Source organism: Xiphophorus couchianus, chromosome 1 (assembly GCF_001444195.1).
Source record: "Xiphophorus couchianus chromosome 1, X_couchianus-1.0, whole genome shotgun sequence".
NCBI lineage: Eukaryota > Metazoa > Chordata > Actinopteri > Cyprinodontiformes > Poeciliidae > Xiphophorus > Xiphophorus couchianus.
In genome coordinates, this window is record NC_040228.1 from 4,343,866 (window position 1) to 4,369,670 (window position 25,805).

Here is a 25,805-nt window from a genome sequence, read left to right on the forward strand (position 1 = left end):
TTGTTTAAACAAACTACTGGACGTAAAGACTATTTGTGTCCAACTTGGACTGTTCTGTTGTCAGACCATGACGGCTCAGTGGGCCAGTCGTGGAAATTCCGGATATGTTCCTGGATTCGGATCATGGTTAACGGAAGCAAGCGAGTCCCAAGCTCCTAAAGTTCATTACTTATTTTCAATTAATAGCTAAGCCAAGTTCTTATACATACTGAGTTTGTTTGTATACAAGCATGCCTAGAATAATTATAGTACTGTATATTACTTTTTATTTTCTAATCTAATGTTTAAAAGAAAAATAATAAAATAAAACATTTTTGCCAGAATGACTTTCGCTGGAACAAACAGGACATAGTTGTTATTGCTTAGGGTAAACTACAAGAACCCAAAGGTATCGGCTCGGTTTCGAGCGACACACCAGTAGCTGAGCATCACCATCACATGACGTGACGTGTAGCCAGCATGGCGGCGCTGGAGCTCAGCTAGAACCCCTACTGGACAGACACCGATAGCCTGGCTTTTGCTAGCTTCCTTCGTTACCTGCTTTCTTCGCGGGGGCCAGGCCGAACATGACGGCCTGAGGAGAGGAGCGGTTACTCGACCGAGAGATGCAGGAGCAGCGACAGCGGCCGCCACGGGAGCAGCAACGGCAGCACTCGCAGTCGGGAAACAGTAAAACCAAGAGCATGTTTCTGTCCAGGGCGCTGGAGAAAATCCTGTCGGATAAGGAGGTGAAGAGGAGCCAACACAGCCAGCTGCGCAAAGCCTGTCAGGTGGCGCTCGGTAGGTGCTTTCTGTTGGCTTCTGGTTCCGATACACCGTTTTATGGGTCACATTTCATATATTTCTTTTGTGTCGAGCTTGTTGTTAGGGGGGTTATGTTGGAGGAGCTACCTGAATTAGCCATTTTCTCTTTCCCAAATCAAATATTGTGATTTGAAACAAATGTATTTAGCGTAGGTTAATCCACAACAGGTTTAACGAGTCTAATAAGATGTGTGTTTTTTCCATCTGGACTTGATCAAAGGCAACCTGTACTCCCAAAAGAAAAAATGAAAAAAATTGAAAAACTCTGTAAACGTACACAAATGCAATTACGGTGTCACTCAGTTAAGCTTTACTTTGTTTATTAATTTTTTAGCACAATTTGTAATGCATAAAAAAATACAACGCGCACAATTTGTTCGGATACCAAAAAAAATTACGAAATAGCCCTTTAATCAACCGTCATATCGGAAGCTAACTTCAGCTTCGTGCACTTTGATGGCCTTTCCTGCATGCTCAGCTGTCAGCCAATGATTAAAGGCAGCGGTGTGTCGCTATGTGTTGCCACCACTCTCACACTTTGACAATGGCTCTCCTCTGTGTGCTAAACTATGACTATTATCATCGGTTTGAAATGTAGCTGTCGTTAGCTCGCCGTGGCTAGTTTGGCAAACAGACCAATCGGTGCGTTGTACGTAGCACTGTCACCCAGCCAGACAGTCCAGTCTCGCTGTGCGCGCGCACACGCACACACAGAGGAGCTATCCAATTCCCGGATACTCTACCCGGCCTGCTTTTCCATTGAACACAGTCACAGATAGTGTTACACACGTCAGGCTGCTGAGCTAACGGTGTCTTTGATGTGTATTAGTTAAACCGCGTGTCTTTGGTCTGAATAGACCTCCCTACCAGCTCTGACGAGAGCTAGGTTTGCATTTGTGCTAATTCTTTCTCCTTCAGTCTTGTATTTGTTCACACTCAGGAGTATTCACAGGATTTGGTGACTTGTTTGGTCTCCTGAAAGACCAGTTTGAAGTGAAACACTCAATTTATTCACCTAATTTCTCCTAGATTTCCTGCGGGCATTTAGTTAATTTTAACCATTTAATTTAAGCGTCATACCCAGATAGTGCTGTTTTAAAGTTGTTACGCCTCCACGGGAGTGTTAAATCTAACATAAATGCGTAACCCACTATCAGAAGTGACACAGTGAGTTTACCACATTGTTTATTGGTTGATATTAATCAGACAGTGTGGATCTTGGAACAGCAGAAGCATGATTCCTAAGTTGTATTTGTTGTTTTTTCTGAATCTCCAACAGAAATAGCACCTGTCTTTTTAATTTACAGCTTCCTTTGCAGCTGTATATGTCAAAAAATGTCCTACTCAGTGGTTTACAGACATTCAATTTAGACTTTTAATTATGCATTTCTTTAGAACAGTTAAACAACATTAAACAAATGTACTGTACTGATTTGTAATAGCAGGGATTGAGTGCGCAAGTTTCATTGTTTTGTAGATCTTCTTAAATAATACATGCAGTCTCAAATATAACTATACACTCCTAATATTTAGGGAAATGTTTCCTAGGAAGATGCACTTTGATCAAATGCTTTTTTTAAATCCATCAACAAGATTCTCGTTGGATGTTTTACTGCTGTTAGCAGAACATTTTAATTGGTCTGTTTTGTTGTACAGGTGCTACTTTCGTGCATAATCCATGAATCTGCAACATCTCCGAGGTCAAAGATATCCCAAAAGATTAATGTTAGATTACTTCTGTCTATTGCATAAACCAGCACTTATGTGTTTTTGGGATTATTTTAGAGCTATTTCAAAACTATTTTATCTCAAAGGGAAGTTAAATGTTCTAGCTCGTATCATCCAAGTATCTTCAAAGAGTCCTTGTCAGTCAGTCTCGCAACAAATCTGAAAAGTCCTCTGACTGAAGACCGTTGCTTTATGATAGTGTGACGACATGCTAACAGCTCAATCCCCAGGCAGCAGAGACAATATTCCACAATAACACGTCCTGGATGACACTATCAGCTGGCAAACATTGCTAATCCACCTCGTTTGCTTTTGCCGCTCCACTTTAAATCTTTGTGTGGCTGTAAGGTTGGAAAGATGAGGATATGAGGAACTCTGTCCAAGTTTCAACCATCTACCTACTGACTTGAGAAGAAGTTGAGTGTTTGACTTCATTACTCTCTGCACGTTTTGCAATTTCCCATAACAACTAGCAGAGAAACGAACCCCTCCCCCTCTCAACATACTTTGGTAATTGTGGTCAAAAAGCTCAATTGTTGTCTGACTGGAAAAGCCGTCTTTGTCTCGTCCATATGTATATGTTACGAGCAGCTTTCCATCTTCTGAGGTTGAAAAAGCCAAAGGAATGGCCACACACACACACACACACACACACACACACGCTGCCAAATATATTCCAGTAGCTTCTTGATGGCTACAATAAGGATGTGGTCAAGGTACAACTTGACAATGGACATTTAGTTAATTATTAACAGGGGTGACTATGTGTACAAATGAGCCTGCATGTATAATTTTGACTAACCTAAGTGGAAAAACACAAACTATACTACTACTGCTGTATTTTATAATTACAATTAAGAATGTCTTCATTTGCCCGTTGTCATCTAAATTGAGCAGTGAACCCTAGCAGTTTTATTCTGGTTATAAGCATAAAAAAGAATTGTTCTATCTTTTGTTCAGTCTTTAGCTGTAGAGAAGTTCTTATTTCATTTCCTCCATGACCTTGCACATTTTACACATCATGTCATTTTGCATGCTGTATTTTGGTGTAAGATGGTTTTGTCAAATTTTAGTCTCTGCATTCATAGATCTCAATAATAAGGCATCATTGCATAAACCGTTATTTTATGCAATGATGTCCTTTTTAATAACATACGGCAACCACTCACTTCATTCAGTTTTATTAAACAATAAAACATAATTCTACTTTTACCTACAAGGAAAGTAAAAGGTCCTCCTACTGTACTTAAAAAAACCTAGATGGAATTGGTATAGTTTAAATCACTATGTGCTTCAGCATCCGCTGACCCCGCTCTGTCAGGTTACATGGCCTACCACTTTGGAGCTGAGTTACTGTTATTCCCAAACACTTCTATTTTCTTATAATACAGTTGACTGTGGAATATTTAGGAGCGAGAAAAATTCACGACTGGATTTGTTGCACAGGTGGCATCCTATCACAGTTCCACGCTGGAATTCACTGCGCTCTCACTGGAATGGAATTCTTTCACAAATGTTTGTAAAAAACAGTCTGCATGCACAGGTGCTTGATTTTAAACACCTCTGGCCATGGAAGTGATTGGAACACCTGATTCCAATAATATGGATGGGTGAACAAATACTTTTGGCAGTATAGTGTATGTTAATCCCAGGTTTTAATTATTGTCAGGACTATTTAATCTAGCACATGTAGACTTTAAAGAAAAAATTATTCTTAAGGAACTTTTCTGTCAGGCAAAAGTTTGAGTCGTGCGCTGACATCTTCATTGCTAGCTTTTTTTGTCTATGCTGTTTATTTTTGGTTGGCTGGACGACATTAATTTTTTTTCCATTGGCTCTCTTTTGTCGCCAAACTGTATGACACTTCGTTCAATTTGTGCTATAAAGCTTGATTCTGTGAGGGCTAGGGCTGCAGAGGCTGCCAATAATCACATACTGTGACAAATGTCACAGTTTTGTCGTGGTATGGTTAAAGCTCCGCAGGAAACAGTTAGCCACTACTAGCACTGATGTAAGCGCGCAATTTGAAAACGCTGAAGTCGGAAGTTTAATGGATTTTATACATGGAGGTCAGGCGCTAGTCTTACCAGGTCTTAAATTTCATTCACCGTGGTCTTAAACTGATCTTTAAAAGTCTTAAATTTGTGTTTGTGAAACCTGCACACACCTTGCTTAAATTGCCAGTTTCTCTTTGTCCCTTTGATTACCCAACATGCACTGCCAGAGAGCATGTCTGCAAACCCTTTGTTTCAGTGAAATACTGGAGCGTTTCACAGTGGTTTGATGTAAATTAATGGCATATTAGTTGCTTATTACCTATTTTTAAAATTTATTTATTTTTTTTATTTTTTAAATAAAATAAAATAAAACAACTACATAGTTGCTTCCCCTACATGTGCTGGTGGGACCTGGAGGGCAGGTCTGTCAGTCAGCCCTCTCTCACAGCAGAGCAAGACGGGACAGTGGCTGATTTTTAGACCTTCATGGAAGCAGATTGGTAGATAAGATTACTTACACATGAGGCTTCTGTCTCATGTGTAAGTAATGGCCAATCGCTGATCACTCAAAATTAAGGAAATTGAGGACAATTTATTGGTGCAGATCGACTTTTAAATTTTACGTTTAGAACCTGGACTAATTAAATCTTTACTTAAAGCGCATACTTTCCTATGATCTCTATTAATGAAATCATAATGTAACTGTAATTGGGACATTTTCTGTGAAGTCAGCAGTCTTATCAGACTGTAACACATTTGGTTGGTCACGTTACTGTGAAGCCCTATCTGAAGCCATTAGTCAGAATAGTTAAAGTAGCAGGGGAAATGAGATGAGGGGATGAAAGTTCAGTAAAATATTGAGTATTAAAAACAGACACAGTCTCAGGTTCTGCTTTGTAACAGGATTGTGTGCCAGACTAAAACATGTGTCTGCCAAAGGAATGTTATGTTCACCCTTTAACCCTTGGATATGTGTTCTCATTTGACCTCTCTTGTCTCCCCTGTCTTAGATGAAATCAAGGAAGAACTGGAAAAGCAAAAGTAAGTATTCCTACCTGGATGCGGAGGAGCGAAGGACTATTATATCCCAGTATGAATCAGTAGCGGCTGCAGCTGTAGTGCATCGGCAGCTCTTCAGGCGGCCTTCAGGCTGTGGCGTTTATAAGATTTAAAGCTTAAATCTTGGTTATCTGGATTTCTGCAGCGTCAGAGCAACAGTGAATCATATTATCTGGCCCATTATTTGTTTTAAAAAATGTTAAAACGAAGAATGTGGTCCTTTGTTTTGTTTTTGTTTTTTAAGCTGTCTGTTTGTCTTCCAGGGATGGCACAGTGGTCCCACCCAAAGCAAATTACATCGAAGCCGACAAATATGTGCTGCCCTTTGAGCTGGCCTGCCAGTCGAAGTCCCCCCGGATAGTTAGCACCTCTTTGGACTGTTTGCAGGTTTGTTTTTACTACCACACACACACACACACACACACACACACACACACACACACACACTTGTCTGGGCACTTAAATACTTAGATCCAAGCTCTTTTTGTCTCCTGTCCACAGCAGGTGTTTTTCGGTTACCTGTCCGTATGTTGCAAGGTGGTGAAATCTTGTTCCACCTGTTCCACATGCTTGGTGTGCACCTAAAACAAAGACTCCACATTTTTTCCTAGAGCTCTGAATCTCGTCTGACCTCATGACTTCATTCAATAATAATCCTAGTAGGCACAGTTGTGTGTACTATCATCTAGTTGGCACTTTTTTGAGTTAGTGTTGTGGTAAATATTATATTTGGTAATATTTTAAATATAAAAACTTCAGTGTTTTTGTTGCAGTTTCTGCTATGTGGTTGATGTGAAAAGCCTTCTTTTACAATGTTGTAGTACATTGATGCTCCCACAAGATGACAGTAGCTTCTTCCACAAAACATGTGCTGTATGAATGGGCCGATGCAGTGATGGGGGTGGAGTCATCCCGCTTCATTACACCCCTAACACACCAAACAAGGTAGTCACAGGCGACTTCACTGGTGGAAAAGGTGATGCATTGATAAAAATTATTTCAAGTTCAAGTTTTTTCCTTAGTCGACAACCAAACCAATTACAGAGTTCCTCCACCGTTATTATTTGCTTTTGTTGTGGTTGATCCACTTTTTTCACTTCTGATACCAATATCTGAGGTCTGGTATTGGCTGTTACAATCTGATACAGAGAAACCACTAAACTTACTTAAAGCGTTTTATTTTATTTATAAACACAGACATAAATGTACTGAATTGCTAATTTATTTGGTAACTGCACCAGTACAGCACACTTAAATACACAAATAGCTTCTCAAGCTCGGTCAAACATGTAAAAACAACACAACTTTCATTTGCTCAGCCAGTGCAACTTAGAGTAGAACAACCAATGTAGAAATAGAAAAGGACCTGAAACTGACACAAATAGGTTGACTATGTTGGTCAAACATGTAAAAATGAACTGCAACAAACCTTCTTTCAAATAGATCAGAAAGTGCAATTAGGAATTCTAGATATGATGTAAAATAACTAATCATGATGTTGCTCAGACCACCATTAGAATTAGACAGAATAGATCTGCCCTTATGGATCAGGCACATTGTCTCTCATATCCGAGCTAGAATTAAAAAAAAAAAAAATTAAATATTGGGGCCGATACCAATATTGATATCTGATCACTGCATCTCTAATCTGGTCATGTCTACATGGTTGAGGAGGGATTAACCTCGTCAGGATGACTGTAGTTTAACACAGGTTAGGGTTGCTCCCAGGTGGCCATAGTCATCTAACCTTATCATCTAACCTCATTTAACCTTATGTTTGATGTATTCTAATACATCGAACATATAATATCACCAGCTCAGATATTGCCTTTGCTTCTGTTGCCCTAACGTGTCTCCTCTGTAGAAACTGATTGCATACGGTCACATCACTGGGAACGCCCCAGACAGCAAAGCGCCGGGCAAGAGGCTGATCGACCGGCTGGTGGAAACCATCTGCAACTGCTTCCAGGGCCCACAAACTGATGAGGGAGTCCAGCTACAAATCATCAAGGCACGCACCGAACATATTGCATAATGGCTGACGTAATTTTTTTATTTTTTTTGACAAAAGTGATTTAAAAAAAAATATATATATATATATTTTTTTTTTATGCATAAAACATCTTTTGGAAAGAAAGATGTGGTGATATTTTTTCACTGAAATAGTTTTTGACCAAAAATTTCTTGGGCTTTTACTTTAGGAAGGTGATGATATGCTAAATGTTGTGCTCATTATTTATCTGTTTTAAAGTTGAGATATAGAGATGTGTTGGCTTCATGTTGGCACAGAAAATAACCGTTAGATGCAGTATGTTCTGAGTGGAAACATTTTAGAAGAGTTTTTTAATTTATTTATATTGGCTGGTAAAACGGTTTCAATAATTCACATGATAAATTTAAACAAGCTCAATAATTTCCTTTTGCATGACTTTAGTTTTTTTTCTTCTTGCTGTCTTTTCGCTAAAGACTGGATGCATTGGACACAACTAGCTCCTTTTGTGAAGATCACTTTTGTTTACAAAGATTTTGATTTCCACTTTGTTTTTTGTTTGAGTGTTTCTTTTATTTGGATTTTTAAATGTCTTCCAATACCAGTGTTAAATGTTCATTAGAAATCAAAGTTTATTGAGTTATTGGAGGGTGTTCTTGCATTATTTTTCTTGTACCATTATAGTACTTAAAACTGGTCTCAAAATAACAATATTATCACTTATCGCAATAACTTCTGAGGAAATTTAACATTCATAAAATGTATTGTGACAGTCCTGTATGTCAGGTGATTCAAACTCTTTGACTAAAGCCAACTTAGTTTGATTGTGGTGCTGCTGATCCATATTTAGCAGCATGATTTAGCTTTGAAGATGAAACATGTATCTTATCATTCTTTTACTTCTGTAGGATCCTTAAACAGATCCTGATTAGAACAGGATCATGTCTGTCATGCAGTAAACCCAGACTTAGAACTGTTGACACAAGATTTATAGACTGATAATCAGTATGTTTTCAAGCTAAAGTGTTGCTGCAGTCTTTCTGTTTTATACAAAGAGTAAAAAACACTTGTTTTGTTTCTGCTTTAAGAGTTGAACACTGTAACAACCAGTCTGAAACTCTAGCAGAGGCTCTAATAAGTCGCAGATAAAGGGAAGTGCAGTGGTGACTCAGCAGGTGCAGAGGCATCCTGTGTGATGAAGCCTTCACTTCCTGTTTTGTTTGTCCAGGCCCTACTGACAGCGGTGACCTCACCACACATAGAGATCCACGAGGGCACAGTGCTGCTGACCGTCAGGACCTGCTACAACATTTACCTGGCCAGCCGCAACCTCATCAACCAGACCACAGCCAAGGCCACTCTCACTCAGATGCTCAACGTCATCTTCACACGCATGGAGAACCAGGCCGTTAGTACAACATGCTACTCCTCCCTGAGGTCCTACTGACAAAATACACCACTTCTGGTCAGGACCAACCAATCAGAGCCAGGAGGAGGGTCTTAGCACTGTCAATCATGCGCATGTTAATTATAGCGTTAATCTGTAGTTAATCAAATTACAGATTCAACGCAACAAAGTAAGCAACATTTTCAATTCAAAAACAAATAAATAAATAAATATCATATGAGCTCCACAACAAAGATATGAATTGTTTATAATATTTTACTGAAGTTCTTAAGCCATCAGATGGTGCAAAGTTCCAGTGTTTCAGGAACCCCTGATCATTTATGGAACTTCTTTGGAAAAATAGACTGTATACGTTTTCACTTGTGTGGCAGAGTTACAGGCATACCAGAAACATGCGGGGACATTAAAAGCAAAAGAAACCCCCCGCAATTAATTGTATTAAAAATTTTTATGTGTTAAAATCTATGTACTTAATTAATTGAAATTAATATGATAAAGTCCCTAAATTAACTTTAATGTAGAACTGTAACCTAAACACTTAAAAAAAAACAGAAAAAAAAAATATTGCCTACTCCTGCAAACACAATGACATTTATAATAATTTAGAACATAAACGCCTACTAAATTAAGGGTGGCTGGAGGATCTTTGCTTTTTGCAATCATAATTTGGGCCTAAAAGGCAAATTTCCTTCCTGTAAGTGAGGACAAAATGTGTCAGCCAGCTAAAAAAAAGCTCCACTTCTGTTTCTATAACTATTATTTCTTTATTTCTCTGTTACAAACGCCTGTCATTCTCCCCCTGGTGGTGCCCTCAGGCCCTGGAGGCTCAGGAGCAGGAGAAGGAGCGGCTCCGGCTGCCCCATCAGAACCCTTCCCCGGTTCCAGGCGGCAGGAGGTCTGGCTCCCCCCGCTCTGACCGGACCTCAACCCCCGAGCCTCCCTCCCCAGGAGTCAGTACCCCAGACCTCAGCACCAACGCCGACACCACCCACTCCACCACACCCCCAACCCCAGCAGCTGACCCTGACACAGACAGGCCCTCTGTCAACGGAGAAGCTGAAGACGGAGGTTCAGAGCAGGTCACGCCATCTAGAGGTTCGTCACACATGAGATTAAAAAAAAAAAAAAAAGCTTAAAAGTGTGGATTGGATCATGGAGTTTTTCTTTATTAATATCAGATTCAGTGTTTGAAGATGAAGGTGTTGAGAAGCATCCTGTAGCAGCTCAGGAAGGGAACAAATCAAACCCAGCAGAGTCTGTGGCAGCAGAAGGAGAGCCTGGGCAGACTCACTCTGGAACAGGTTTGTTTTTGCTTTATTTTTATTTGATGCGTCGGATGAAGCCTGTTGCAATAAGCAGTTATTCAATTAATCGCATAATAAATTAAAATGAGATCAATAATTTTCTTTCTGGTGATTCATATTTTTTTAAGGGCAATTTTGTTCATAGACATCATAATCTGTTTTATTTGTGGTTTTGGTTGTAAGTGGGATTGTTATTTTTTTGTTTTGTTTTTAGTAGTTTAGTTATGTTTTACTTTGGACATTTAAAAAAATCGAGTTCCAGTATTAAGTGTTCTTTACCAAATCAAAGCGGGTGAACTTACGTTAATATGCCTTTTGTCTTATTTCAAGTGTACAAAAATATTTGCACTAGAAATTAGGCCAAAAATACTTGAGACATTTAGTTGTTTTTGCAGTGTAAGTACAGTATGTCTGCTGGGGCCTGTGTTTCAGATGGTGAGCCCCCAGTTCATTCTACTCCTGAGCAGACGGAGGTGGCGCCATCCAGAGGCAGAACAGAGGCCCAGCAGATGAACGGTATCATCGAGGATCGCACCTCTGTTTCCTCCGCTGACATTCTGGTGGGGAAGCCTTTTTTTTTTTTCATAAATATTCATTTAGCCTTAAGTTGGAAAGTTTGACTGATAAATATGTGAAAGTTTATATCTTTCTGCGTTAATTGAGACTTTATGTGATATACTTGTACCAATCTTTTGCCAGAGTTCTCAAAAAATGTTTACATGAAGTTTTAGTGACAGATCAGTAGTTTTGCGTCTGAGGTAACAGGAATGAGTCGCGTTAACAGAAATAGTTCTGTAAAATGAAGCGCATGCTGTCGTTCTGTCTCAGGATGCGGACGCTCTGCATGGACCCAACAACACAGCGCGGTTCTCGCATATCCTGCAGAAAGATGCTTTTCTGGTGTTCCGCTCTCTGTGCAAACTCTCTATGAAACCTCTGGCCGACGGTCCTCCTGACCCCAAGTATGTATTTTGTTTTCTTCCTGAATTCACATTTCTTTTTTTCTCCTTTCATGTTGATGCTTTAGATCAGGGGTCTCAAACTCCAGTCCTCCAGGGCCGCTGTCCTGCTGTTTTTAGATGTGCCACAGGCACAAAACACTGGAATGAAATGGCTTAATTACCTCCTCCTCCTTGTGTAGATCAGTTCTCCAAAGCCTTAATGACCTAATTATTCCATTCAGGTGTGGTGCAGCAGAGGCACAACTAAAAGTTGCAGGACACTGGCCCTTCAGGACTGGAGTTTGAGACCCCTTCTTTAGATGTTTTTCATGTTGAGAAAAAATGTCCACTGTGTTTTTATACTGATGCTTTACTGCAAAAATTTTAACATGATTCACCCAAACACAAATGATTTGAGATCTTATGTAATAAAGCAACACAAAGTGGTGCATTTTGAAGTGGACTTTAAATAATTTGTGGTTTGAATTTATTTTTTGTCAAGAAGCAGTCTAAAACGTGGCACTTCTTAAGCAGCATTTTAAGCAAAAAAAAAAAGAAAACGAGAATTAGATGTGTTTCCATCTACCTCTACGAAGCGAATCAACCAGGGTTCTAGTGTGATTTTGTCAGATGTTGATGTTATGAGTGAACTGGAAGTAGAGGTTGCTAAGAATCATGGAGCTCAAATCCCAGCCTGGAGTTCTTCTGGCTGAAAGTTCTCCCGTCTTTGCTGGAGGTTCGGACTTCCTAGAAATTTTCAGATTTTTGTGCCTCTGATAAGGCACAAACAAGCAAGTGGAAGAAAAATTTGCTACATCAGAACTTGTTTGTGCTTTTTCAGAAAAGCCCACAAACCACCTCAAGCGAGCGTAAAGACGTTTATTGTGAAGTTCAGGAAATGATGTTGAATTTCACCGTTTCCGTCAACCTTTTAAAATGCGAATAAAAAAACGTTGATGGAAACACGGCTCTTCATAACCACATCATTTTCTTTCAACTTCGCAACTGTGCACTAGTTTGTGTTGGTCTAAATCATAAAATCTCAATAAAACACATAAAATGTTGTGTTTGCAACATGGAAAAACATGGAAAAGTTCAATTGAGTTGCAGAAGATTTTTCCTTCCATTCTCAGCTGAAACCTCCACTGAGCCTCTTAGTTTACCAAAGGTTGATTCGGCCTCCTGCCTTGCAGGTGAGGTTCTGGTTACTGTAACACTAGACTTCAGGCCAGACGGTGTAAATAGGTCAGAGTGAAATGAAATGAGTACAGGAAGTACGTCACAAAGCAAACTGCTTGTACCTTGTTAGACATCTCGCTGAATTATTAGCAAACCACAATATTTCATTAGTTTGTTGCCGTTTGTTGCTCTCGTCTGCAGGTCCCATGAGCTGCGCTCTAAGATCGTGTCCCTGCAGCTGCTGCTGTCTGTGCTGCAGGGCGCCGGGCCAGTGTTCCGCACCCACGAGATGTTCGTGAACGCCATCAAACAATATCTGTGCGTGGCCTTGTCCAAAAACGGCGTCTCCTCCGTGCCAGAGGTGTTCGAGCTCTCATTAGCCATTTTCCTAACTCTACTGTCACACTTCAAGGTCCACCTGAAGATGCAGATTGAGGTACGAAGGCGCAGGCTGATCCTGTTGCTCTGGTTGTGCTGCTTAATTGCAGTAGATGATGATGAGCTTTTACCTTCTCCGTATCAGGTGTTTTTTCGAGAAATCTTCCTTACCATCCTGGAGACGACGACCAGTTCCTTTGAACACAAGTGGATGGTTATTCAGACCCTGACACGCATTTGTGCAGGTAATGGATACAAAAAAAATGCCTTCATCTCATGAACTGCTTCCCCATCTCTGTCTAGTTGCCTTCTACTTATGTAAATGTGATTTCTTGGTTTTCTATCTTTATTAAATTTGAAAAACACTCCGGAAACCATCTCAGATTATCCCAGGTGAACTGTGTTAAAAGCTTTCCTGTTTGCTCCCTCAGATGCCCAGTGTGTAGTCGACATCTATGTAAATTACGACTGTGATTTAAATGCCGCCAACATCTTTGAGCGTCTTGTCAACGACTTGTCTAAGATCGCTCAGGGCCGGAGTGGGCAAGAACTCGGCATGACTCCTCTGCAGGTGTGATTCCTCTCACTGTGATCGGTTGTTCTGAACATCAGCTGCCTTTTTTTTTTTCTTCAGGGGTGCCACCGATAAATCAGCTTTTTAAGGCAGTGATGTTATGTAAAATTGACTTTTTTGAGCTTTACATCATGTTATAATGTCAGTCTCTCATCAAAAACATACATGGAATGTTGAGAAATCCTTTAATCTCCATGGCAACCAGTCAGCTGAGCTGCCTTTGAGGATGGAGATCCTTCTCTGAGCTGCAGTTTCCAAGCTTCCGCCTCCCCGGACTCTGCTCCTTCAGACTAGCCAGCAGCTATTAGCAAACACCTGGTGCAACTGTGCATCTGCTGAGCTCCTTATAGGAGCTACTTCTCAGTGCAGCGCTGGTAAAAACGATGCTAAAAGGGTTAATAGAGAAGCCATGTTGTGTAGGCTGGGTTTCATAAAGAGCAGGAGTTAAAAAGATAGTGGCGCCATTTCAAGGTGTTAAACTTCAAAGTCATGTTTCTAAAGGTAACATAGTTAATTGATTGTGCTATAAAATGGCACTCTGTGTCTGGAAAATGCATAATACTGCCCCTTTAAAGATCAGTGATCGGCCAAAAAACTGCAATCGGTGTACGCGTATTTTTATTTATTTTATCGATTTATTTTCTTTTGCCATTTGCTGTTTCTTCAGCGCACGTAGTTGTTATTTGGAAATTTAAATCCTAATCAAAGCGTGTGGCTGACTTGCCCCCTTGGGTTTCCTGCAGGAGCTGAGTTTACGTAAGAAGGGCTTGGAGTGCCTTGTGTCCATCCTCAAATGCATGGTGGAGTGGAGCAAAGATATGTACGTGAATCCCAACCTTCAAGCTAACCTGGGTGAGTGCAGGGTAAAGCCATGGCTGGTATGCGGCACAGGGCATCTGGATGCACGGTGACGTCAGGCGTGTTTTGTGTTCAGGTCAGGAGCATCCACCCGACTCAGAAGGAGGAGAGCTGAAGCTCCCTGAGCAGACGGCAGGACGCCGGGACAGTGTCAGCTCGCTGGACTCCAACTACTCCAGCATCACTATGTCGCAGGCAGACCACCCAGAGCAGTATGAGGTGATCAAGCAGCAGAAGGACATCATCGAGCACGGCATCGAACTGTGAGCACTTTCTCTGCACGGTTGGAAATGAGCTTTAGGAGCCTTCACATTGGTTTGTTTCTGCAAGGCTCTGACTGCATCTAGGCCTCCTGGTGTTATGGGGACCAATCAGAACCGTTCCCTTTACAGGTTCAACAAGAAACCCAAGCGTGGCATCCAGTACCTGCAGGACCAGGGCATGCTCAGCTCCACTGCAGAGGAAATTGCCCAGTTTCTCCACCAGGAGGACCGGCTGGACACTGTCAGGGCTTCACCAACCTTAACATCTGCCCTGATGGATTCCTCGTCTATGCTAGCTAAACCGCTCTCTGTGTACCCGTCAACAGACGCAGGTGGGGGAGTTTCTTGGCGAGAACACAAAGTTCAACAAAGAGGTGATGTACTGTTACGTGGACCAGCTGGACTTCTGTGGCCGTGACTTTGTTTCGGCTCTGAGAACGTTCTTGGAAGGCTTTCGGCTGCCAGGGGAGGCCCAGAAGATCGATAGGCTCATGGAGAAGTTTGCTGCGCGGTACCTCGAATGTAACCAAGGGTACGGTTAGCCTGTGGCGGTTGGGGAGTTCACTTGGGCTCATCTGAAGTGATTTTTAGAGCTTTATGGGTTTGATTTTGATGCTCTAACTTTTACCATGAACTCTGTTGTCTTTTACAGACAAACCATGTTTGCCAGTGCAGACACTGCATATGTGCTGGCGTATTCCATCATTATGCTAACCACAGACCTGCACAGTCCTCAGGTAGGAACTAGTGGCCACTACTCTTTCTGCCCACTCAATAAAATCATCCAAAGGGCCATAAATAGGCCTTTTGGCCACCTTTGGGACACTTTAGATCAATGAGATAATGGACATGGTCTCTGAAAGCTTTTGACTTAGACCACCAAACCAGCCTGGTCTTTATGTCTTTAGGTGAAGAACAAAATGACAAAGGAGCAGTACATCAAGATGAACCGGGGCATTAACGACAGCAAGGACCTCCCCGAGGACTACCTCTCCTCCATATACGATGAGATCGCTGGCAAGAAAATTGCCATGAAGGAAAGCAAAGAGTTTTCAATCACTCCAAAGTCAACCAAGCAGAGTGAGTACTTCAGTCAGCGTTCTTTGCTCGCATTTACGAGTTTGTTTGAAGACCAGTGTTGGATATTTCTTACCAAAAAGACTTACCAGACACATCAGACTTAATTGTATTCCAGTCTCAGTGTTTGGACTGTTGACCCTAAGCTTTTAGATTGATGCTGCTCCTCCTCCAGGTGTGGCCAGTGAGAAGCAGCGCCGCCTGCTGTACAATATGGAGATGGAGCAGATGGCGAAGACGGCTAAAGCGCTAATGGAGGCCGTCAGCCACGCTCAGGCTCCGTTCTTCAGTGCCAAACACCTGGAGCACGTCAGACCCATGTTCAAGGTAACAGTTATCTTCCCATTTCCATCTATTGTGCAAAATAAAATATCAAAATGAGGTAGAAAAAATATATATATATTTTTTTAGTTAGTCAGAAACTACAGAAGTAGAATTAGAAGTTCAGTGCTTTGCATAAATATTCACAGGTAGGGCTGGATAATATAAATTATATATTATCAATATTATAGTTGAACTAATATGAGAATAAATTCGTACTGTTAATAGAAAAAGTCATAATATGAAGAACTAAGTAGTAATTTCTTAAAAACTCCTACAGGAAAAATAGTAATAAAATAAAATGAGGAATGTTGGGCATTTTGTAAAGTTATATTTGGGTGTCAGCTTTACAAGTAGAACATACTTGTAAAGTGTTTTAACACATAAGAATCAAATTATTATCATCAGCAAAATTTTGAAACGATTGAAGAAAGAACCACAGACTAGATAAACTTCTCACATCAGTTTGATAACTCTATGGAAGCTTTGATCTCATTAAAACGACTTTTTTCTTGTAATTTTAACAACTTTCCTATGATAGTATTGTGTCTTTATTCTGCTAATATTTTGACTTTATTCTTGTAATTCAAATGAAAATCATTTAGTCTGGACCTAATACTCTGTTGTAAAAATGCATTGGGTAGTTAAAGGTAGGCTGTATTCTGTATTTCCTGCTAAATAAAGTGACTCCACCTCTGATTTGTGTATCCCAGCTTGCCTGGACTCCACTGCTGGCCGCCTTCAGCGTGGGACTGCAGGACTGTGACGACCCAGAAGTGGCCTCATTGTGTCTGGAGGGCATCCGATGCGCCGTCAGGATCGCCTGCATCTTCAGCATGCAGGTCTGCTCACACACACAGCGGTGAGAACATTAGAGTCAGGGTAGTGACTTCAGCTTCTGCTCTCAGCTGGAGAGAGACGCCTACGTCCAAGCCCTGGCCCGCTTCACGCTGCTGACGGCCAGCTCCAGCATCACCGAGATGAAGCAGAAGAACATCGACACCATAAAGACGCTGATCACCGTCGCTCACACTGATGGGAACTACCTGGGCAACTCCTGGCATGAGGTGCAGAATCCTACACATAAAATGAAGCGCTGCCGTTTTTCCACCTTAACGAGAGATTTTTATTTTTGTTGTTGTTGTACGGTTGTCATAGATACTGAGATGTATTAGTCAGCTGGAGCTGGCCCAGCTGATCGGCACAGGGGTGAAGACGCGCTACATCTCAGGAGTGGTCCGAGACAGAGAGGGGAGCATCAGGGGGCTTCCTCCTGGCACTGAGGAGTTCATGCCTCTGGGACTGGGTAGGTTCCCCCAAACCGGGGATCTGCAGCCTGCGGCTCTTTGGACCTTCCAAAACGACTTTTGATATTTGGCTGAAAAAGTGCAGTACCAACATATTTTTTAAGGGTGCAGTAATATGTAAAATCGACTTTTTTAAGCTTCATATGATGTCATAATGTTATCCCTTCATCAGCAACATACCTGGAGTGTTGCTTTGATTCTTTCATGTATGTTAGAGAAATCCTTTAATCTCCCATGGCAACCATTCAGCTGTGCAAAACACAGAGGTAGATTTAGCACAGCCTTGTAGGCGCAAGTTTCCAAGCTTTAACTAAATAGAGCTAAACCCTCCCTTCTGTCTCCCCCACTCAGCTCCTTCAGACTAGCCAGCAGCCACTAGAAATCACCTGCTGAGCTTATTATAGAACCACTTATCAGTGAAATGCTGGTAGAACTGTTGTTAAAGGGTTAATAGAGGAGCACTGTTACAATGACTTCCTGAAGGTAGAGTTTCAAAAAGACCAAACGTTTCTTAAAGACACAGAACTATAATTTCATGATGTTAAATTACAAAGTCAAATTTCTTTTAAAACATGTTGGATATATTTAGCATTTTTATAACCACTGTAGGTAGTGTAGTATGATGATTGTGCCATAAATACTTTGTGGCTGGAAAACAATAGTATCAACATTTTTGCTAGAAAAAACTAGCAATTTCTAAGCATTTCTAAGTTGAGGGTTTTTCTGAGATTTATCTAAAGATTTTTTTTTTATTTCCTTAAGTTTTTCAACTTTTGGAACTAAATAAAATAAATTTCTGAGATTAATCTCAAAATTTTTGAGTTTTTTGAAAAATGTTCTGTCTACAGTGGCTCTAATATGCCACCGTACTTTTACTGCCATATTTTTCACTGATGTGGTTAATTTTGATTTCCTGTCTCCAATTCTGGCCGTGGGTTTTGATTGCAAGTTTAATGTGTTGCTGTTGCAGGAAACCTGGTTGGAAGTCAGGACAAGAGACAAATGGCTCACATCCAGGAATCAGTGGGAGAGACCAGCTCTCAGAGTGTGGTGGTGGCTGTTGATAGGTGGGACAACAGTTAACACTTCACTCCTTTCTTTTGCTTTACTTCTAAATCCGGTTTTCTGTTTCCAGGATTTTCACCGGCTCCACCCGACTAGATGGAAACGCAATCGGTGAGTCAACGCTGTTTGGGATTAGCTGCAGGTTAGAAAATGAAACCATACACTGTGTGTCCGTTTCTGTGCAGTGGACTTTGTCCGCTGGTTGTGTGCGGTGTCCATGGACGAGCTGGCCTCGGCACATCAGCCCAGAATGTTCAGCCTGCAGAAAATCGTGGAGATTTCGTACTACAACATGAACCGCATCCGGCTGCAGTGGTCTCGAATTTGGCAGGTTATCGGAGATCACTTCAACAAGGTCAGTGGAACGGTCCGGAATGTCTGCCTGGGTCTTCCTGTTCCCAAATAAAGCCCCACCTCGTTCCGCTTCTCTACAGCAAAATCTGCTCTGATGTCTCAATGGCTCCAAATAAATCATAAAGTACAGAAAATTAGCAAAAACTAAGGCCATTAAAACGTAATAAGGTAGTAATTTTTTCAACAACTACCAAACTATGTGTCCTTTTTTCTATTTGTGTTGAAGATAAAAGAATATTGCTAAAGTGCCATGGGTTTGTTTAGACCAGAGCTAATACCTAGTACCGTTTTTAAACCAAAATAGTAAAAACCTTACTGAAGTCCTGAGTCTAAAGGGAACTACTCACTTCTTTGTTTTTAAGGAGCTTTTATTTAATATCGTCATTTTTTTGTTGTTATTTTTCATGTTAATATTAATGCTGTGAGATTTGAAGTTAATAAAATGTGCTCCATGTGTAGATTTGATCTAAAACTATAAAACTACTTATCTATAGATCAGTAAACAAATCTGTACAAAAATATCACCCACGTTTCTGTCGCACATTAGCATGACAATAAGGGGAAGACAGGCATTTATTTTTTGTCCACTTAAAGCACTGATCACTAAACGTCTTCCAAAACGTTATGTAAATACCTTTTGCTATCAATTTCATAGTTGGTTACCTCTGACTGAAGAGGTTTCTACTCAAAGTCACATTATTATTGATCAATATTGTGGTAGTGTTAAATTTAAAGGATTTTTTTGCGCAAATGTATTGAGCAAGTTGATATATTTTCCAGCTTTAATGTGAATCCAGTTGGAGCTGAAAGCTCACTTTCAATAATGACTCTGGTCTTTATTGTAGGTGGGCTGCAACCCTAATGAAGATGTCGCCATCTTTGCCGTGGATTCACTGAGGCAGCTCTCCATGAAGTTCCTGGAGAAAGGAGAGCTGGCTAACTTTCGCTTCCAGAAGGATTTCCTCAGGCCTTTTGAGCACATCATGAAGAAGAACAGGTGAAGATGTGGGTGATATGAGTACAGAAAGGAGTTAGTACTCTCAGCCCTCTGAAGAAAAAAACCCCAATAAACAATACTACGGCTGGAAAGATTAATCGTGATTAGTTGACGGTTGAAAGAATCATCAACTAATTTATTAATCAATTAATTAACTGGAGAATACAGATTCAAAAGAATGGCTGAAAGGACAACACAGTCAGAGCAGTAATTCCGCCAAAGCTCTGTTCAAATAAAATCTAAACATTTTGTATTTAAAATGAAAAACCTTCTTTGTCTGATACCATGTTTTACCCAGAACTCCTGAAGTGGCATTTTAGCATCACCTGATTCAAAAAAAAAAAAAAAAAAAAAATCTATTAAGTACATTTTGCTGTCAATTTATTGATCTAAAAAAATCGTCAGTTTTTATCTGCATCCTTTGCTACAAATGATCAAGCATTCACTAAAGGGCAATAAGCGGTTTATTTTTCCTATTTAAAGGACTGTATTGCTTATTCACATCTTTTTATGTATTTGTAGTGTGTAAAAGAGGATTAAGTAGTTAAATGAAAAATCTGCAGAATGTGCAAATGTTTTATCTGATTATTTGTCAGAATAATCGATGACTAGAAAAATCATTAGTTGCCGACCTACTCTGCAATAAATAAAACGGAATTTAGTCTTTGACTTCCCAATAACAAAATGAAACATTTAAGAACAGAGAATTTTTTCTGATCTCTTCTGTTTAAGCACCTTGGATTATTTCACCGTCACATCCAGCGCCTCTCTTTCTCTCCCCCCCTCCATGTGTCAGGTCTCCCACCATCAGGGACATGGTGATCAGGTGTGTGGCTCAGATGGTGAACTCCCAGGCAGCCAACATCCGTTCTGGTTGGAAGAACATCTTCTCCGTGTTCCACCAGGCTGCCTCCGATCACGACGAGACCATAGTGGAGCTAGCTTTCCAGACGACAGGCCACATCGTCAGTGAGTGCATCGACAGGGCTGCCATCTTTAAGCTGGGGAGGAGGGAAACCACCTAAATGCACCACAGGCAGGGGGCGGTATTGCTCCTGTGGGCTCATTATTTTTTTGTCTTTTTTTCTTCAGTGAAAACCTTCCCGGAGCATTTTGCTGCTGCCATTGACTCCTTTCAGGATGCCGTGAAGTGTTTATCGGAGTTTGTGTGCAACGCAGCTTTTCCTGACACCAGCATGGAGGCCATCCGGCTCATCCGGCACTGTGCTAAATACGTTTCTGAACGGCCTCAGGTAACCTCTCCCCAGCTTTTATTGTGATAAGTCCGTAACATGTTTAACTGACAAAGAAAGCGTTTATACTAAACTCGGGAAGATATTGATTTAGATTACAAATCTTTTAAGGGGCAGCGTTGTGTATTTTCTAGGCACATAGAGCCATTTTATTGATTCATTATTATTATTTTTTTATTACAAAGATTGTTGCGGGAATCTTTGTTGAAGATCCATGAATAATCAGGAGTTCCTAAAACACTATAAAGTTGAATGGGTAGAATAACACCGTGCACCAAATTGATGGTTTCATAACCTGAATAACAGATTAAAAAGTAACAATAATTGTTGTTGAGCTCATGTGTCTATTTATTCAATAATAATAATAATAATAAAAGGGTATTTGAATTAAAAATATTACTTACAATTTTCAATTAAAATGTGACTACTTGCAGACTTTGCAATTAACTCAATAAAAAATTTGAATTGACTCTCAGCACTAATTCTAACCTATAAATGTGCTCTCCAGGCGCTGAGGGAGTACACCAGCGATGACATGAACGTTGCGCCTGGGGATCGGGTTTGGGTTCGCGGCTGGTTTCCCATCCTTTTCGAGTTGTCATGCATCATCAATCGTTGCAAACTGGATGTCCGCACCAGGTAGAAAAAAACGGATGAGCCTCAGGTTTCTGTGTACGCACAGCGACACGCTGCTTCCATGGAGGGAGCCTGGTTAGCTCTTTGAAACACTTGAATCTACTTAGTTGAGGTGAAAACAGTTTTTTTAAATAGGTTTTATGACTTCCAGGACAGGGAAACATGAAAGAAAATGTGAAATGAGTCATCAGGATACAGCAGCAAACTGCAGTTGTGTAAAATATAGCAGGACTGAATGGAAGCAGCTAAAAGTTTCACTTTATACATCAAATCAGTCTGGGTTTTACTCATGCAGCAGTAAAAGGCAGACATCTTTTAAAACCATTTAAGTTGTGCAGTTAGGTTGTTTGGCTCATAATAGGTCACTACAAGCTAATATTACACTTATGACAGTGTGTTAGGGCCATTCTAGCTAGGAAAAAAAAGATGTAAATGTCCACCAAAAAAATCTGAAATTTTGAGAATAATCTCAGAATTATTTTAGAAAAAACAAGGACATTTCTGGGCTCCTAAAATCAAAGATTCACGGAAAAAAATCATTTCTGCCAAAACTCCAGAAATTTCTAGATTCATCTCAGAAACTTTATGGAAAAAACTTTTTGACCATATTTTGAGATTAATCTCAAATAAAAAAAAAAATGTTCTAGCAAATTTCCAACTTTTCAATCTCTAGAAAATTTTGGAAATTAATCTTAATTTCTGAATTTAAATCTCAATTTCTAGCAAATTTTTGACTTTTGGAACTCAGAAATTCTTGTTCTATCTACAGCCACCCTAATATGTGGTGGTATATGGTGGACAGGAAGAAAGTCATAACAGTTTGTAACCTAATGCAGATTTTATTAAAATGTGTTCAAGTTTCGATTTTTACAGCCACAGTCTTTAGGTTTTTGCCCTAAAACATTAACCATCCGTATTTCCTTATCATGTCCGCTTCGTTTTGTGGACATAATCCAACAGAGCTGATGTTCCGGTGTGTGTTTGCTCTGCAGAGGCCTCACGGTCATGTTTGAGATCATGAAAAGTTACGGCCACTCCTTTGAGAAGCACTGGTGGCACGACCTCTTCAGAATCGTCTTCCGTATCTTCGACAATATGAAACTCCCAGAGCAGCAGACGGAGGTCAGAGTTCACATAACTGAGTTAATAAAAAGCACCAAATAGGTGGAATAAATTCTGAATGATGGTTTTATTTTTCTTTTGTCAGAAAATCGAGTGGATGACGACGACGTGTAACCACGCTCTGTACGCCGTCTGTGACGTGTTCACCCAGTTTTATGAGCCGCTCAGTGAAATCCTGCTGCAGGACATCTTCACTCAGCTGCAGTGGTGTGTCCGCCAAGGTGATGACATCACTAGTGTCATTCTTATATTTGTGATAGTTAAAGGAATAATCTGCATTACACAGCTGTAAATGCCCAAATGTTTAAAACGCCCAAATGTTTGTCTAAAACGCCCAAATGTTCCTGACTAAACTTTATCAGACGGTGCTAAAAAAAAAAAAATGTATTCTGCATATATCAGAGTTCCTTCACAGCTTGGAAAAGAATGGAATTTAATTTCAGCTTTTTCCAGGTTGGGAGAAGAATGGAAATAGAAAACGGGAGTATGGAAAAAGATTTATGTTTGCTGACTGGATTATATTGTGTTCATCCATCCATCTGTCCATCCATCTATTTATTCATCTGTCCATAAATATCCATAAATCCATCCGTCCGCATGCTTGTCTCTCCTCTCGTCTTTAAGTCTTGCCCGTTGTTCGGCGCTGAATCCCAGTCGCTCTCTGATTGGTTCCTCTGTGCTGCAGATAACGAGCAGCTGGCCCGGTCGGGGACCAACTGTCTGGAGAACCTGGTGATTCTGAACGGGGAGAAGTTCAGTCCTGAGGTCTGGGACGTCACCTGCTCCTGCATGCTGGAGATCTTCCAGAACACCAGCCCCCACGCGTGAGCCGCCACTCACACACTTCACTCTCACGTCACACATTCATTCAATTAGTTTTTTTTAATGCGGCCATTTTGCTCATGCGTTAGTCTTGGTGCTGAGGCCGTACGTTGCCCTCTGTGTAAATCTGCCACTGTGTTTTGTCTTTTCCGCCAATCAGCTTGTTGACATGGCGACCGGCTGGACAGGATGAGGAAGCTGCTGAGGGAAAGCACTTTGTAAGGAACTCACCCTGCAGTAACACACACAACAAGTCCCCCGTTGTGTTTTCACCGGTCAAAATGTTTCTGCTGCGTTCGCAGGAGGCCGACTTCGACAGTCAGTCCCAGAGCAGCTTCGACAGAGCTCTGTCCGAGAGGGGGCACAGCCAGATGTCGAGCGACGACACCTGGAAGGGCAAGTCCAGCGCCAGTGAGTAAACACGGCCGCCATCTTTACCCAAGGTCAACCGAAAGACTTCTGAGCTTTTCTTTCCCCCGTCCCTCTGTCCTCCAGGAGTCTCGGACCAGAGGTTGTTTGCGGGCCTTCTCATTAAATGCGTTGTGCAGCTGGAGCTGATCCAGACCGTTGACAACATCGTCTTCTACCCGGCAACCAGCAAGAAGGAGGATGCCGACAACATGGCTGCCGCGCAGGTACGCAGAGAACAACCTGCTGCTTTATGTCAACATGCTGTTTATCTGGAAGCTTTTCAGTCGTTATCTGGACGGGAAAACTTTTCTCAGTAGAGATTCAAAGCAAATATTTTACATGATTGTAACAAAAGATATGCTTTCTGGAACTGAATTAGATTATATATATCTAATTAAGGATTCTAAAAAAAAAGGATTGTACGATGAAACTTGCCTTCTTTTCTAAAACAGAAATTACAAATGGCAGAAAATATTTTCAAGAACTGGCTTTAGTTTCAGTCGTCTCTTCTGTACAACAGAGCGTTATGACCTGGCTGTGAGAATGCTTGTTTAGTTATGAGAAGATAGTCATAATGTTGGCAATATTACCAGAGTTTTTCTCGTAATGTCACAAAAGAAAACTCTCTAAAAATGACAAAAAAAAGTAATAATAATAATAATATTTCAATGAGAAAAAAGCTTCTGTAGAAGAGATCTGATATGATCAGCTCAGTTTTGTGATTCTTAGAAAGAGAGGAAGAAAAGAGAAACAATAAATGATGTAAGTGGAAGTTATTGTGCTTTAGTTCATCACATGATTAATTGACTACTCCGAACTATGGAAACTTAATGAGATAAAAAGAAAAAAATCCATATTTGTCTTCAAACACCAAAAAAGCTCTACCTTCTCAGATCATTCTATGAAATCTGTGGCAAACAGAAAGCCTTTAGTGATTGGAGCAAACGTGTTGTCCCCTTTGTCCCAGCGAGACGCTCTGGAGCAGTCGGAGGCGGCGGGAGAAGAGCCGGCTCCGGATCAGGGCATGTACCGTCACATGACGTCCGCTCACCTCTTCAAGCTGCTCGACTGTCTGCTGGAGTCGCACAACTTCGCCAAGGAGTTCAACTCCAACAACGAGCAGAGGACGGCGCTGTGGAGGGCAGGTAGGAGGAGGCTCCCGCTGGGCTCTTTAATTACTATCAACAAAACTTTAAATTCCCTCACTACAAATGATTATTTTGGATCCTTTTCTGGAAGGAAGATTCCTTTTCAGAACATTTTTTTTCCCTATCAAAATAAGAGCAGACTACATTTAAACCACCAAACCTTTTCTATTTTTTTTTTTTTTGCCTCTAGGATTTAAGGGGAAGTCTAAGCCCAACTTGTTGAAGCAGGAAACCAGCAGCCTGGCCTGCAGCCTGAGGATCCTGTTCAGGATGTACTCGGACCCCAAGCTGCAGGACTCGTGGCCTGACATTCAGACACGCCTGCTGCTGTGAGTACAACAGATGATTCTGATCATAATCAAATCAATAAACAGAACTCCTCTCATCTCAGAACACTCCTGTGAGAAAGAGCTACATACAGTATATGTAAATGACCATTACTGACTGAGTTACAAAACAATGCTGCTGAGTAATGCAATGCCCCATGGTTGTTGCATTAAACAACAAATTTGAGATGTTTGTTGGAAGAAAAATAGATTTTTCATAGAATCAGGAATGTGTCCTCCATTCATCTGTAAAGCTGATAAGTTTTCAGATACAGAGCAAATGATGGTTCACTACTCGCTGTACTGTTCTACTGAATGACATCTGTAACATCTGTTTGAATGTGGAAAACATAAATTTAGAATGGAAAAAGTTGAAGATTCCACAGTCAAGTTTTCTTTTTATTACGGGAAAGAGAAAAATCTGAAGTTCTGGAAACCAAACAAGCTTTTACACTCATTTCTATTCAGACAAAACAGCAAGCA

At 40.8% G+C, this 25,805-nt stretch overlaps 1 protein-coding gene across 1 annotated transcript in view; it reads left to right on the top strand.

Annotated features, from left to right (window-relative positions):
• Positions 1–430: 430 nt before the first annotated feature.
• arfgef2 (ADP-ribosylation factor guanine nucleotide-exchange factor 2 (brefeldin A-inhibited)) overlaps positions 431–25,805 on the top strand; it is a 29,302-nt gene continuing 3,927 nt past the window's right edge. Inside the window, exons 1-37 of the mRNA XM_028016403.1 lie at positions 431–780; positions 5,540–5,570; positions 5,852–5,975; positions 7,453–7,599; positions 8,807–8,986; positions 9,802–10,081; positions 10,165–10,287; positions 10,723–10,850; positions 11,119–11,252; positions 12,612–12,846; positions 12,934–13,033; positions 13,220–13,359; positions 14,106–14,214; positions 14,297–14,483; positions 14,613–14,724; positions 14,810–15,015; positions 15,136–15,220; positions 15,392–15,563; positions 15,736–15,887; positions 16,595–16,723; positions 16,790–16,948; positions 17,040–17,187; positions 18,159–18,255; positions 18,324–18,364; positions 18,439–18,608; positions 19,453–19,604; positions 20,401–20,573; positions 20,697–20,857; positions 21,366–21,496; positions 22,486–22,615; positions 22,701–22,836; positions 23,301–23,439; positions 23,598–23,655; positions 23,740–23,848; positions 23,933–24,072; positions 24,816–24,993; positions 25,187–25,325. Coding sequence (XP_027872204.1) covers positions 606–780; positions 5,540–5,570; positions 5,852–5,975; positions 7,453–7,599; positions 8,807–8,986; positions 9,802–10,081; positions 10,165–10,287; positions 10,723–10,850; positions 11,119–11,252; positions 12,612–12,846; positions 12,934–13,033; positions 13,220–13,359; positions 14,106–14,214; positions 14,297–14,483; positions 14,613–14,724; positions 14,810–15,015; positions 15,136–15,220; positions 15,392–15,563; positions 15,736–15,887; positions 16,595–16,723; positions 16,790–16,948; positions 17,040–17,187; positions 18,159–18,255; positions 18,324–18,364; positions 18,439–18,608; positions 19,453–19,604; positions 20,401–20,573; positions 20,697–20,857; positions 21,366–21,496; positions 22,486–22,615; positions 22,701–22,836; positions 23,301–23,439; positions 23,598–23,655; positions 23,740–23,848; positions 23,933–24,072; positions 24,816–24,993; positions 25,187–25,325 — 5,210 coding nt within the window. The 5' untranslated portion in view covers positions 431–605. The remainder of the gene's footprint in view (positions 781–5,539; positions 5,571–5,851; positions 5,976–7,452; positions 7,600–8,806; positions 8,987–9,801; positions 10,082–10,164; positions 10,288–10,722; positions 10,851–11,118; positions 11,253–12,611; positions 12,847–12,933; positions 13,034–13,219; positions 13,360–14,105; positions 14,215–14,296; positions 14,484–14,612; positions 14,725–14,809; positions 15,016–15,135; positions 15,221–15,391; positions 15,564–15,735; positions 15,888–16,594; positions 16,724–16,789; positions 16,949–17,039; positions 17,188–18,158; positions 18,256–18,323; positions 18,365–18,438; positions 18,609–19,452; positions 19,605–20,400; positions 20,574–20,696; positions 20,858–21,365; positions 21,497–22,485; positions 22,616–22,700; positions 22,837–23,300; positions 23,440–23,597; positions 23,656–23,739; positions 23,849–23,932; positions 24,073–24,815; positions 24,994–25,186; positions 25,326–25,805) is intronic.